This window comes from Piliocolobus tephrosceles, chromosome 17, assembly GCF_002776525.5.
Source record: "Piliocolobus tephrosceles isolate RC106 chromosome 17, ASM277652v3, whole genome shotgun sequence".
Lineage (NCBI taxonomy): Eukaryota > Metazoa > Chordata > Mammalia > Primates > Cercopithecidae > Piliocolobus > Piliocolobus tephrosceles.
In genome coordinates, this window is record NC_045450.1 from 12,633,464 (window position 1) to 12,647,869 (window position 14,406).

Below are 14,406 nucleotides of genomic sequence, written 5' to 3' on the forward strand. Positions count from 1 at the left end.
AAGAAAAGAAAAGAAAAGAAAAGAAAAGAAAAGAAAAGAAAAGAAAAAAGAGAAAGTGCTTTGGTAACAGAGATGAATTAAAGTTTGGAAATGGTGTGTGTGAGTTGTTCTGGGGACACCGTCATGCTGTCCAGTCAGCGGAAGTTCATCTTGTCTTAAAATCATTCTATGTGGGAACCGTCATCACATACACAGTAATGACTGTGATTGGTGCTGGTCAGGTTTCCCAGGAATGTCAGGGAGCAGAGAAGGCTGCCCGGGACACAGGAAACATCAGTGTTTAAGCTGTCTCGTAGGAGACAAAGGCTGCTCTCTGCTCACCAGCGCCAGGCACAGGGCGCGGTACCTCCTCGGCAAATCTTTGGAATGGATGAATCATTGGAGGGAAGGTTCACGGTGTTGGGTTGCTGAGCAGGAAACCCTTAAATCCAGGAAGCTTCATCTGCTTCACAATGAAACACAGCACAGAGGAAGCAACAAGGAGGCAACACACATTTATAAGGAGGGCCAGGCCCCAGGCCAGGCAATGAGGACACAGTGGCTATGAAGACACTGCTCCTGCACTCAGGGTATCGTGTTGGATCTCATCCCACGACAACATAGAAGAGAACAGGAAAACCTGGACCTATAGGGTAGATACAATACCGTAGCATTTTAATAGCTGTTCACACCAAAATATGTGGTTTCAGGGTGTGATATTCCAGTTTGGTAGCCCCCTTTTTTTTTCTTTTTCCTTTTTTTTTCAGAGACAGGGTCTTGCTTTGTTACCCAGGCTGGAGTGCAGTGGTATGATCACAGCTCACTGCAGCCTCGACCTCCTGGGCTCAAGTGATCCTCCCATCTCAGCCTCCCAAGTAGCTGGGAATGCAGATAGGTGTCACCATTGCTTTCTATTTGTAGAGATGTGAGGGGTGGTCTCACTATGTTGCCTAGACTTGTCTTGAACTCCTGGACTCAAGCAATCCTCCCATCTCAGAATCCCAAAGTGCTGGGATTACAGGCGTGAGTTACTGCACCACTGAGCCAAAAACCTACCTTGGTAGCTTTTTATTAATTACTTATTATTTTATTCTTTGAGGTGGAGTCTCACTCACTCTGTTGCCCAGGCTGGGGTGCTGTGGTGTGATCTCGGCTCACTGCAACCTCTGCCTCCCGGGTTCAAGTGATTCTCCTGCCTCAGCTTCCCGAGTCGCTGGGACTACAGGCATATGCCACCACGCCTGAATCCCAGGCTGATTTTTCTATTTTTGGTAGAGACAGGGTTTCATCATGTTGGCTAGGCTGGTCTCAAACTCCCAACCTCAAGTGATTCACCCGCCTCGGCCTCCCAAAGTGCTGGGATTACAGGCTTGAGCCACTGCACCTGGCCTCCGTGGTAGCTTTTTAAGAGAGCAAATCCAGAGAGTATTTCAAAAGTATTATGAGATGAAATCATTAGCTGTTTTTGTGGAAGCTTGAAAGGACAGCTTGGAAGACCAAGGAAAGACTTTCACATATCATGGTAATAGGCTACATCCTAGATCTACTCTCCTTCAGTGCCTACAACACATCCATAGGTCTGCCCAGAGGCAGGGATTCTGTGAAAGGCAGATATTACCCGTTCTATATAGATGGTGGCTCTTTCCTGACATGACCAAGGCTACCTGTGCATAAATCCAAAAAGCCTCACCTGCTTCACAATGAAACACAGCACAGAGTGCCTCTGAGAGAGGAATTAGCAGGAAATGGATATGTGCCTATCAAACAATGGATTGAATACATTATCCCATGTCTCTACCCACTACCCTAGACTCATCACCGTCTCCCTTCCCTCCATTCTGGTCTCTAAAAAGAAGGGTTCGGCTGGGCGCGGTGGCTCTCGCCTGTAATTCCAACACTTTGGGAAGCCAAGGCAGGCGGATCACTTGAGGTCAGGAGTTGGAGATATGGCTATGTTGCCCAGGCTGCAGTTCCTTACATATTTTGGATACAAGCCCTTTATCTGATAAATGTGCCGCAATTTATTCTTCCAGGCTTGCCTCCCATTTTCCAATATCACTGAAAAACAAAATCTTTATAAAGTCCAGTTTAGTAATATTTTGCTTTGTGACTCATGCTTTCTGTGTTTGTTGAGCATACAGAATTTAATTTTTTAAAATTTCACCAAATATGAGATGTTGTTGGCTATCATTTTTCTAAATATTTTTTTGTGGCCCATTCTTTCTTTCCTTTCTGGTACTCGTCACCTGTACTTTAAACTTTTGATATAGGGTCCCGAAGCTTTGCTTAATAAAATCCTTTTTGTCTTTGTATTTTAGAATGAATACTTTCTATTGATCTGTCTTCAAGTTTCCTGACTCTTTTCTCTCTCCTCCATTCTGCTATTAAGCCCATCCAGTAAGTTTTAAAATTTTAGATATTATATTTTTCAGTTCTGAAATTTTCATTTGATTTTTTCTATGTTCTAGGAGATATCCTTTCTTTTCATTCATATTAGGTATATTTTCCTTTACTTTATAAAGATTTGTTATAGTAGCTGCTCTATTCTCCTGGAGTGGTAATTCCAACATCTGGGGCATCTTAGGATGGACTGTCTTTTCCTTTGAGAATAATGTATTTTCTTTTTTCTGTTGTTGCTTTTGTTGTTTTGTTGTCTGTCAAGCAATTTTGGGTTGTATCCTGGGCAAGGTGAATATTATATTGTGAAGAACTGGGATTCAGTTATATTCTTCTGAAGAATGTTGAGGCTCTTGCAGGCAATTAACTTGATCAGACTCCAACGGTAAGCTTTCTGTTGCTTCCTCTGCGCAGTGATTCAAATCTTGGTTCAATTCTTTAAGCTTGTGTTGCCCTGCCTGTCCTGCTCATGCATGCTTTGGGGGTAAGCAAGAGATTTGTGTGAAGCCAATATACAAATCAGAGGCTTCCTATCCCCGGCTGTCTCCCTGCTAGGACTCCTCACTCCCCAGTGACCTGGCTTCTTCCTCTGGTATCTCTGGTCTAATACATAGTGAATTTTAGGCCAGGTCTGGTGGTTCACACCTGTTAACACTAGCACTTTGGGAAGCCGAGGCAGGTGAGTCGCTTGAGCCCAGCAGTTTGAGGGCAGCCTGAGTAACATGGCAAAACTCCATTTACCAAAAATACAAAAATTAGCTGGGTGTGGTGGTGCATGCCTTTGGTCCCAGCTACTTGGGAGGCTGAGGCAGGAGGATTGCTTGAACCTAGGAAGTGGAGACTGTCATGTGCTTAGATTGTGCCACTGCACCCCACCCTGGGCAACAGAGTGAGATCCTATGTCAAAACAAAAAAAGTGAATTTTGAGAACTTTATTGACCTCTGGTGTGCTGCTTTGCAATTGTGGTTTGCCCTAAGACCAGTGTGGAGGGGAGGGGAGACTCACCAAGGTTTTGAGTTCCTTGCATGTCTTCACTCTAGGAATTTTGGACTGTAGGGGCTTAAACCACTGAACTCCAGGTGGAGCCAATTCCTTTTTTGTTCAGGGTGCACAAGCCTAGAGTTTTCAGATTTCTCTTTACTCCTTCTGCAACTTCCATCTTTTGCCTAATCATCTATTTTAAGGCTCTGTCCTTAGGTATCTTGCAGTGCTGCTAGATTTTCCCAGGAATCTTATTCATTCCCATCATGTCCCTGGGCTGCGCTCCCACAATGCAGTTTTCAGTGTTTCCTGAGTTTCATCCCTGTATTTCAAGACATCTCTTTTATATTCACATAGAACCTTCAGTGTAGAGTCACTCTCTTGTCTGGCTCACCTGCTTTGGTTACTGTACAGTATTTGTTCAGTGAACTAAGCTTAGAATTACAACAAGTGGAGAATATTTTTGTTTTCATCTCCTATTTCTTCACTGAGAGCAATGAACTAAAGATGACAATGGTGCTGCCAGTTATTGGTGAAGCTGCTGCCAATACTTCACTTTGACGACAATCCCACAAGGACTACTACTAGGCTTAGGAACATCACCTCCTTCCCTTTCTTCCTCCCCTATCAATTGGGTGTTCATAGTTAGAATCGGTATAGATTACTATGTGATCGCCATAGCTATATAGCTTTACTCACCATCCATTGCCGAGTATTCTTTGAGCAGCAACTCTATGCCCTTAGGCACAGTTCCAGATGCTGGGGATAGAGTGGCAATGGGACAGACATGGTCCCTGCTGTTTGAAGCTTGCATTCTGGTGGGTGTGTGTGGTGGTTTACACTTAGAGATAATTAAGCAAGGACATTTCTCAGTGATGCGCTACAAAAACAAAAACAAAAACAAAAAAACCCACACCAAAAACAAGAAAAACAAGCAAGGGAATGAGAATGCAATGCTGGGACAAGAAGTGTAACCTTAAACAGGGTGGAGCAGTGTATTAGCCCACTTTCACATGGCTATGAAGAACTGCCTGAGACTGGGTAATTTATAAAGAAAAGAGATTTAATAGACTCACAGTTCTGCATGGCTGGGGAGGCCTCAGGAAACTTACAATCCTGGTGGAAGGGGAAGCAGGCATGTCTTACCCGGCAACAGGGGAGAACGAGTGTGAAGGAGGAACTGTCAAATACGAAACCATCAATTTCATGAGAACTCACTATCACAAGAATAGCGTGGAAGAAACTGCCTCTGTGATCCAATTACCTCCCACCAGGTCCGTCCCTTGACACGGGGGATTATGGGGATTACAATTCAAGATGAGATTTGGGTGTGGACACAGAGCCAAACCATATCGAGGAGGAAGGCCACTTTCAGGGGTGAGCGTTTGAGTGGATGTCAAAATGATGACAAGAAGCGTTTCTAGAAAGGCACAGTGGCTCACTCATTCTAAGTGTGCTGTGAAGAAATCTACTTCTCAAACATAATTGCCAGAATAATGAAGGGTAACATGATTATTCACATTTAATCGACTTCATTTACATAGATAAAACCTAAAGGAAAAATCCAATCTGTATTCATGTGCATGCACTGAATGTTTAAAAATCCACCGGAGGAAAAAGAAAATTTAGTCAGCAAAATCTTTTCTAGATAAATGCTAGAAATCATTATTCCAAGAAAAGAATCCTCCACTTTTACTATATGTGTGTGTGTGTATAATCACTAAAAAATACATAAGAGCTCCCCCATGGCTTGAGAATATTTTATGAAGTTATAAAAATCAGTATTACAAGTACTATCTGTTACATGTACAATCAAAACTGTTGAGGTTACCTGAATAAAAAATTCCTGATGTCTATTACAGAAAGTTTTTAATAGAACTTGCCTTGGCAATTTACTTAAATATTCTTTTTTTCCCCAGCTCAATATAATATTGCTATCTAATTTTGTGACTGCACAAAACCGTTTTAGGCACTACTTGAGGAATAAGTATTAAGAGTTCAAGTAAGGATGGGTGCAGTGGCCAACGCCTGTAATCCCAACACTTTGGCAGGCCGAGGTGGAAGGACTGCTTGGGGCCAGGAGTTCAAGATCAGCCTGGGTAACAGAGCAAGATCTCCATCTCTACAAATATAAAAATAAAAAATTGGATGTGGTGACACGAGCCTATAGTCCCAGCTAATTTGGGAGGCTGAGGTGGGAGGGTTGGTTGAACCCAAGAGTTCAAGGCTGCAGCCTGGGTGATAGAGCAAGACCGTCTCAAAAAAAAGAGTTCAAGTAAATGCAAATGATGTTTTGGCAACCTTTTCTCGAAAGATTCTGGATTGGAATACAGACTATAATACTAAACTACTATGTGTATACTGTTTCTACAGTTATATACACTGCAGTGTCGTTTACAGGTATATACGGTCAATGGTCCTTGTCTTATTCAAGTTTAAACTAGTGCTTGCCTTGTAACTCTGCAAGTGATCAATAGTCTCTTAATACTGAAAATCACAAAATAGGATAAAATGTTCTGTTGCTAGTGCCATAAAGCTTACTAGATTTTTTCCCCATTCTTCCCAGTCTTAGAAGAAACATGACTGAAGATGTGAGATAAAATTATTTATTGTAATAAGTAAATGATCATCTTCCCAGCCCCATTCCCAAAATCACTTGAGCCTTTGCAATCCAATCTGAGATCACTTTAAAAAACCTTCCCCCTGTAACATGCCCTTGTGTTTTTGTTTTTTCCTCCAATTAAAGTGATTAATCGGAAAGGGGAGCATCAGATGACATTCCTTGCCTTGAGACAGCTGGTGGTTCCCTACACCCTGGGGTGGTAACTCCAGACATGGAGCAGCTAGAGCTGCGGACAGTTACTGCTGCAGACAGGGCTGTGTCCCGTCACTCATGATGATTCAGCTCAGTTTCTAAATCCCCCAGTAAAAATCCTCCCCCTGGAACCATCTGCCCTCTGGACAAGCTTCTGCCCCCTGAACCTGGTGCAATCAGGGTATGGTTTAGGCTTTGCAGAGCTGGGAGGAAATCCCTGGGGCCTCCAGCTAACACTGTCCAAGGTGCTGATTACCGTACTCAGTGTGTTGCCACCGGCTGAGCTTGTGCAACCTTTCACCGCTGAGAAACGTTTTCCAAGACAGGACAGTGTTATGGAGCATGGACTCAAGCCTTGGGCCATCTACATCCGTTCCTTCCCCACCAAGATGAGTTGGGAGACCTTGGCCATGTGACCCCCACCTTTCTGAGCCAAAGCACTTAAAACACATAACAAACATTCAAAACCACAGCACTTCGAATCAGGAAGTCCTTTTATCATTTTTCACAGTATAAGGCACTTATTTTTTAACATCGTTCTCTTTTTTTAAAGGCAAAGGAACCGCAAGTGAACACACTAGTCATGACCCATCAGAATGATAGATGCTTATCTACAAAAACATTTCCTGACATCTTTCTGAACCTCTTGCCACTGGGAAATACCACTGCTTACTTACTTAAAAAGTGGTGAGAATTTAAAATGATTCTCTCTTCCTTTTTAAAAAATTAAATTTGTATAAATATAAGGCGTACAAGTGCAGTTTCGTTACATGGATATATTGCGAAGTGGTGAAGTCTGGGCTTTTCCTGCAACCAACACCAGAAAAGTGTACATTGTACCCATTGGGTAATTTCTCATCCCTTACCCTCCTCCCACCCTTCTGAGTCTCCAATGTCTATTCCACACTCTATGTTCATGGGTACACTTTATTTAGCTCCCATTTATGAGTGAGAACATGAGGTATTTGACTTTCCACTTCTAAGTTATTTCACTTATGATAACCGCCTCCAGTTCCACCCAGGTTGCTGCACAGGACATGGTTTCATTCTTTTTAATGGCTGAATAGTATTCCATTGTGTATACATACCACATGTTCTTTATCCAATCATCTGTTGATGTGATTCCCTTTTCTTTGCATATTCTTGGGGTACTTTTAAATCAGTTAAGTTTTTGGGGAAGGAGATTTGGTAAGTTTCATTTTCATTACTTTCAATTATCTCCATTATCCTTCTGCAAACCCATGGGCCACAATTCAGAGCATTTTGCATGTGTAAGACCACAATGAGAGCTCCTTTTCATTTCCCCCCGGAGAAACCCCCATCCTGGAATCGAAGCCCTCTGTTTATGATCCAAGTGTCACCACATCTCAAGTCTCAATGTGTGTGTGTGTGTGTGTTTTATTTTTTTTTTGAGACAGAGTCTTGCTCTGTTGCCCAGGCTGGAGGGCAGTGGCACGATCTTGGCTCACCACAACCTCTGCCTCCTGGGTTCCAGTGATCTCCTGCCTCAGCCTTCTGAGTAGGTGGGATTACAGGTGTGCACCAGCATGCCTGGCTAATTTTTGTATTTTCAGTAGAGATGGAGTTTCACCATGTTGGCCAGACTGGTCTCAAACTCCTGACCTCAGGTGATCCGCCCGTCTCAGCCTCCCAAAGTGCTGGGATTACAGACGTAAGCCACTGCGCCCAGCCCAATGTGTGGTTGTTATTAGCTATGCCCTTTACCGAACTCCTTTTCTTGACCTCCTACACCTACACCTGTTGTAAAGAAACAAATACAAAACAAGATTGCAGCAAAACACTAAAAGAAGAGCACTTTAGTTTTTAAAAATTTCAATTTTCTTGTGGCACATAACAATGAACTATGGTGTCACCAACCTATCGTATAATTAACTTCTCGTCTTTTGTTCCTTATGAATTTACATATTTAATTATCTTTCCATTTAATTTCCCATAGTTTTGCTACATTGACTAAAACTTTGTAATGAGAAAGTCTTTTAATGGAATAGACTTTGCAGTTCATGTGTAACCAGCTTTGGAAGTCATTTTAGGATTACTGAGTGCTGTTCCGTAATGCTGTGCATTTTTCCTGCCAGGATTTGGAGTACCTAGGTTACTTGTCCACCAGAACAATGGCTGTAGAAGAGAAAACCGAGCAGTGGTCAGAAGCTGCCGAGAAGATGCAGTGAAACAGGTTACATCAGAACAATGCTGATTGGAAATAACCTACGGGCTTTTGTCAAGGGATTTTGCATCAGTGTATTTAATTCAAGTCAGGGCCAATTCAGAGGATGTGGCTTAAGGCGCTGTTTTGGCCCCACCAGAATTTTTGCTTTGTTTCTTTTGAGAGCTCTGCACACATTCCCACTTCTTCTGTCGAAGTGGACACAATAAAGAGTCTCATGAGTGGCGGGGCATTCTGATGCCCAGAGACCACCCATCTGCGGAGTGGCTACACAGCCAGAATGTGGATGTGAACAAACTCAAAATGTGCTGCCCAGCGGCTGGAGAAGTGGCATTTTAGAGCTTCGGTTTCAGTCTCTTGGAGGAGATTTTCATAAATGGCCAATTTATGTGCAAAGGTGACTTTTCTAGGCACCCAGGAAGGCAAATTTAGGCTCCGAGCTGTATCAACTGTATTCTGTTTCTATCACCAGCAATAACAGAAGTCTCAGAATTTAACAGTAAATGGTGGCTACTTGGCTCCTTGTCAAAATAAGTCTGCATGGCTCTTGCAACAAGGGAGACAGCTGTTCATTCTGCTGGGAAGGAAAGGAGATGAATTTTGTTTTGCCTAGCATTTTGGGAATCATGACCACAATTTAATACAATAGGTGTAGTTTGTTTAAGGAATTATCAAAGATCATACTTGGATATCAGATTGGAATTGAGGTCGACAGGCAGACTTTGATCATACGCTAACCAGAAAACAATCCAATTCAAAAGTGGAGTTGAGAAACATAGCATTAGGAGAATTTATTCAAACATCCATGCAGAGATAGTCTATTATTTTAAAAACTGATTTCCAGGATCTCTCGCTCCATTTTAAAGGAATCGCAGTTCTATTTTGAGTGTAATTCAGGATAGGGCCCCAGCTCTCTGATAAAGGACATAAATTCACAAACCTGCCTGGGCTATTTTTATATTTCAGCAAGGGGTTATGTGCAGCTGCTGTTTCTGGCAAAATAAAAAAAAAAATAGTGCAAGTGAAAAGTGAACGGGAGCAGGAAGGACCGTCATTTTTTCTTGATCAAATCCATGAGATCGTCTTCTACTCCTTTCTCACTCAGCTCATCTAGACTATAGTATCGGTGAACAATTTTCTCGGCAGTGACCACCACGACTCGGAGCCCATGGGGGTCTCTGCCAAGCTGGCATCCGATGGCAGATGACACTACCATGTCGAGGTTCTGGTAGGTGCCCCCGGCGTTCCTGTGGTAGTGGCCTGAGAACACGACTTTGACACCTGCAGGGAAGGGAAAAAGACGTTAGGGGGCTGAGGACTTCCATCAGGTAACCTGGGGTCTCCAGCATTGTATTCTGTGAACAGTAATATATTAAATATATTATTATACCATCATGTAGAATTATCATATTAACTGTATAATATTCTGTATATAATCAACAAATAGAAAGTGTATGTGACATACAGAATCTCTGAAAGGTTACTTCATATTTGTAATATATTATTAACACTTTTGTCATCACTAGTACAAAGAAGTACTAGGGAAGAAAATGAGAGAAGATGAAGTGAATGACTTTGAGAAAAGACAGAGACTGAGGAAAACATCCTGAGGCCTACAGAAATATCCAGATGACAGAAGTTATGTCTTTTAAAAATAACGTTTATGGCCAGGGATGGTGGCTCATGCCTGTAATCCCAGCACTTTGGGAGGCCAAGATGTGTGGACCACTTGAGGTCAGGAGTTCGAGACCAGCCTGGCCAACATGGTGAAACCCTGTCTCTACTAAAAATATTTTAAAAATGGCCGGGCGTGGTGGCTCGCGCCTATAATCACAGCACTTTGGGAGGCCAAGGTGGGTGGATCACAAGGTCAGGAGTTCGAGACCAGCCTGGCCAATATGGTGAAACCTCATACTAAAAAATACAAAAATTAGCTGGGCATGGTGGCAGGTGCCTGTAGTCCCAGCCACCTGGGAGGCTGAGACAGGAGAATCACTTGAACTCGGGAGGTGGAGGTTGCAGTGAGCCAAGATCATGCCACTGCACTCTAGTCTAAGCACCAGAGCGAGACTCTGTCTCACAAATAAACACATAAACAAACAAATACATAAATAATACAAAAAAAATTAGGAGGGCCTGGTGGCTGGCGTCTGTAATCCCAGCTACTCAGGAGGCTGAGGCAGGAGAATTGCTTGAACCCAGGAGGCAGAGGTTGCAGTGAGCCTAGATCACGCCACCGCACTCCAGCCTGGGCAACAAGAGCAAGACTCCGTCTCAAAATAAATAAATAAGTAAAAATAATGTTTATGGCATTCTAATTAAGATAGCAGAGCATGCTTGGCATTTGATGAACCCCCTCTGCTCCAAACAGCCGTAATGGATGAAGCGTAAAACAGAAAACCCAAGGACACAGGTAGGCTCAAAAACAAAACAAATAGCCCTACAGGCCAGACACAAAACAGAGAGGCAAAGTCATGAGTGGGAGTAAAATGTCACCAGGAGTTCAGCTCTTAGAAGACCATAGACACTGAAAGCATTTTCAGGGGAAAATGGGGAAAATAAACCCTGGCTCCCTGCTGGAAGAAGGGTTGTTGTGGGTGCCTCTGTTTATGGAAGGCGGCTGAGGAATGCTGCTGCTGCCTGGTGCTGGGGAAGTGGTAGGCTGGTAAATGTTTCACATGTTATTATTATTTTTAAAGACCTGATTTGTCATGTTTGTCAATTTCCATGGTGTAAATACTTCCATTGTGGTCGCGGCTGATTTCAAGTTGCCAAGGTGATGTCATTGAACCAGATGTGGAAGAGATGCCCAGTAGTGCCCATTACATGTGTATCAGATCTGTTTCTACCACAGAGATACAAATGCTGCCAACAGCCTCAAGAGCATGGATCACAGCAATATTTAGCAAAAGAATTACAAAGTGATCAGTTTTGAGTATTTATTACCTTTGCTTTTTCATATAATCTATTTAATGCTGAGTTTATATAATTATTAATAATGGCCACTTAACAACCAGATCACAACATTCCTTAAAATGTAATGACTGGTCCTAATGAGTTGGTAGGAGCTGTCTCCAGCATACCACTGGGCTAAGGCTTATTGCAATCAGAGAGTCTAGGAAGAAAGGAGAGACACAGGCTCAAGTCTAGGAATTGAAATGTTTTCCCCAATATTTCCATGGGGCTCTAAACTACTATTATTAGGCCTGGTCCTAAATGGGGGTGGGGATGGAGGTAATGAAAACCACTAGAAAGATAGAAGTTAGCCAAGAGAGAAAAAATGAGGGAAAAACAAAAAACAAAAAAATACCCCTTACTCAAACTGACCCCGCAATTAAAAATTCTGCTGCCCATGAAGAAATCACGTGATAAAATAGTCTACGAACCCTTCAATTGGGAACATAAATTCATTCCAGATGAAATTAATTATTTAAAATTGACAAATATTTCAAATCAATGTGTTTAAGACATCAAAGGGTCCTTAATAAAGGACTAACACCCATAAAAAGATGTTACGAGACAACATAGGCATAAATTGAATGAGAATACGAGGCAATGAACATTTAGAAATAGTGGACACAAAAGAAGCATCCACTAAAATTTAAAATAAAAACAACTCTCAATAAATGAGATAGGCCAGGCATGGTGGCTCATGCCTGTAATCCCTGTACTTGACGCCAGGAGTATGAGACCAGCCTGGGCAATGTAGGAAGATCCCATCTCTATGAAAAATAATAAAATAAACGAGATCAATTCTAGACATCAAAGAGGAAATTAGTGAACTGAGAGGTAAAACTGAGGAACCAGAAGACAATACAGAGACCTAGACACAAGCAATAGGAACATGCTCTTGATTTGAGTTCTTTGAATTTAAAAATTCAAAGGACAGATTAAGATCAGCAGAAGTTTAGAGGAGTTGATGGAGGAGAAAGGAGAAAATAAGAGTGAGAAGAATGTGAAGAAATAACATAAATTTTCCAGAAATAAGGAAGACACAGGTCCTCAGATAAAAGTACTACACAGGAAACATGAAAGTTAATTCATACTGATGTATGGTGCAATAAAACTGTGGTACAGGAAAGACAAAGAGAAAAACCATAGAAAGAAAACTGCAATAAAAACATTATAAAGAAATAATCATACAGATAGCAGGAATCTTAACAATAACAGAATCAAAGAGTAATGCCTTCTAAATGCTGACAGCAAATAACTATGGACCTCAAATTTTATACCTAGCTAAACTGTCATTTAAGTTCGAGGGCAAAAAAAAGACATGTTTGGAATATAAAAACTAAAAGTTTACCACGTCTAAATCTTCACTGAAAGAATTGCTTCAGCAAAAGAAAGAAAGAAACATTAAGAGAAAATGATAAACAAACACCAATATTTTGGTAAACTGAATTAACTATTGATTTATTTTTAAAGCTATTTTTTAATGTTAAAAGTGAAACTAAAAATCAAAAATGTCAAGATAGGGAGTTCAGTGGAAAATTAAAACATATACAAGTTATTGCCATATTTGGAAGGGAGATAAAAATACTGAATAACCTGATACTTTGCAAGAAAAAATGTATAGTTATCTTATTTCTTTAAAATGTCTGAGCATAGCAAACTAAAAAGAAACAAACCGAACTTCATCAAAATTACCAACTTTTGTTCTCCCAAAACATCATAAAAAATGAAAAGGCAACCCATGGAATGAGAGAAAATATTTGCAAATCATGTATCTAATCAGGGTCTAATATGCAGAAAACATAAAGAGCTTTTACAACTCAACCAAAGGACAACCCAATTAACAAGCGGGAACGCATTTAAACAGACATTTCTTCAAAGGAGATATACAAATGGCCGACAATCACGTGACAAGATGCTAAACATCATTTTTCTTTAGGGAAATGCGAATAGCGACAATGAGATAACCAATTCATATCCACTCGGATGGCTGTGATGAAAGACATGGAAAGCAACAAGTGTTCACAGGGATTTGGAGAAATTAGAACCTTCATACAGTGCTGGTGGGAATGTAAAATGGTACAGTTCTTTTAGAAAACATTTTGGCAATTCCTCGAATGTTAAACACATATTTACCATAATTGTGCTATTTCACTCCTAAGTATGCATCTAAGAGAAAAGAAAACATTTGCCCATGCAAAAACTTGTAGGTGAGTGTTCATAGCAGCATTTTTCAAAAGAGCCTAAAATATGGAAGCAACCTAAATGTCCATCAGTTGATGATGGATAAACAAAATGTGGTCTACCCATACAATGGGATGTTATTCAACCATGAAAAGGCATAAAGCATTGATACATGTTGCAATGTAGATGCACCTTAAAAATATTAAGCTAAGTGAGATAAGTCACTTGCAAAAGGCCCCATCTTGTATGCTTCCATTTATATAAAATGTCCAGAATAGCAAAATCCATAGAGAAAGTAGATCAGTGGTTGCTAGGGGCTGAGGGAAGGATGGAACAGGAGAGTGACTGCTGACAGGTGCAGGGTTTCTCTGTGGAATGGTAAAAATGGTCTGCAATTAGATCATGGTGATGGTTGCACAACCTTGTGAATATATTAAAACGACTAAATTTGATACTTCAAAAGAGCACATTTTATGGTATGTGAATTATAGCTCAATAAAAAATGCAAAAAAAATTACAGGAAGACGAGGAAGCTAAAATGACCCATATGGTAATAATGGATTAGAGTTGGAGATATCAGTGGTAATTCACGTTTAGCTCAATATCACTGTGGTTTCACATAAAAATATTTATAGATGTGTATATACACAGGCCAGTACACAGACATTCGTTTCCTTGCTCTGTCAGCTGAGAGCCCCTAGAAGCATGTACTAGCAATGACAGCACCTAGCACTCAGATCTGGCTTCCTAGTAAGGATTCTCTAATAAAAGGAACTATGGCTCCTTGGAGAAACGGCTACTGTAGCACTGAGCAGGAAATACAGATGAGCCTGGAACATCTTGTGTTGTGAGAAAGGAAAGCGGTGATCAGAAACAAAAACCCTGCAACGATGGGGTATGGCAATGGGACAC

General features: G+C 41.3%; 1 protein-coding gene across 1 annotated transcript in view; it reads right to left on the reverse strand.

The window, feature by feature from the left end:
- Positions 1-6,652: 6,652 nt before the first annotated feature.
- Positions 6,653-14,406, reverse strand: part of CPPED1 (calcineurin like phosphoesterase domain containing 1) — a 138,922-nt gene continuing 131,168 nt past the window's right edge. Inside the window, exon 4 of the mRNA XM_023231081.1 lies at positions 6,653-9,639. Coding sequence (XP_023086849.1) covers positions 9,410-9,639 — 230 coding nt within the window. The 3' untranslated portion in view covers positions 6,653-9,409. The remainder of the gene's footprint in view (positions 9,640-14,406) is intronic.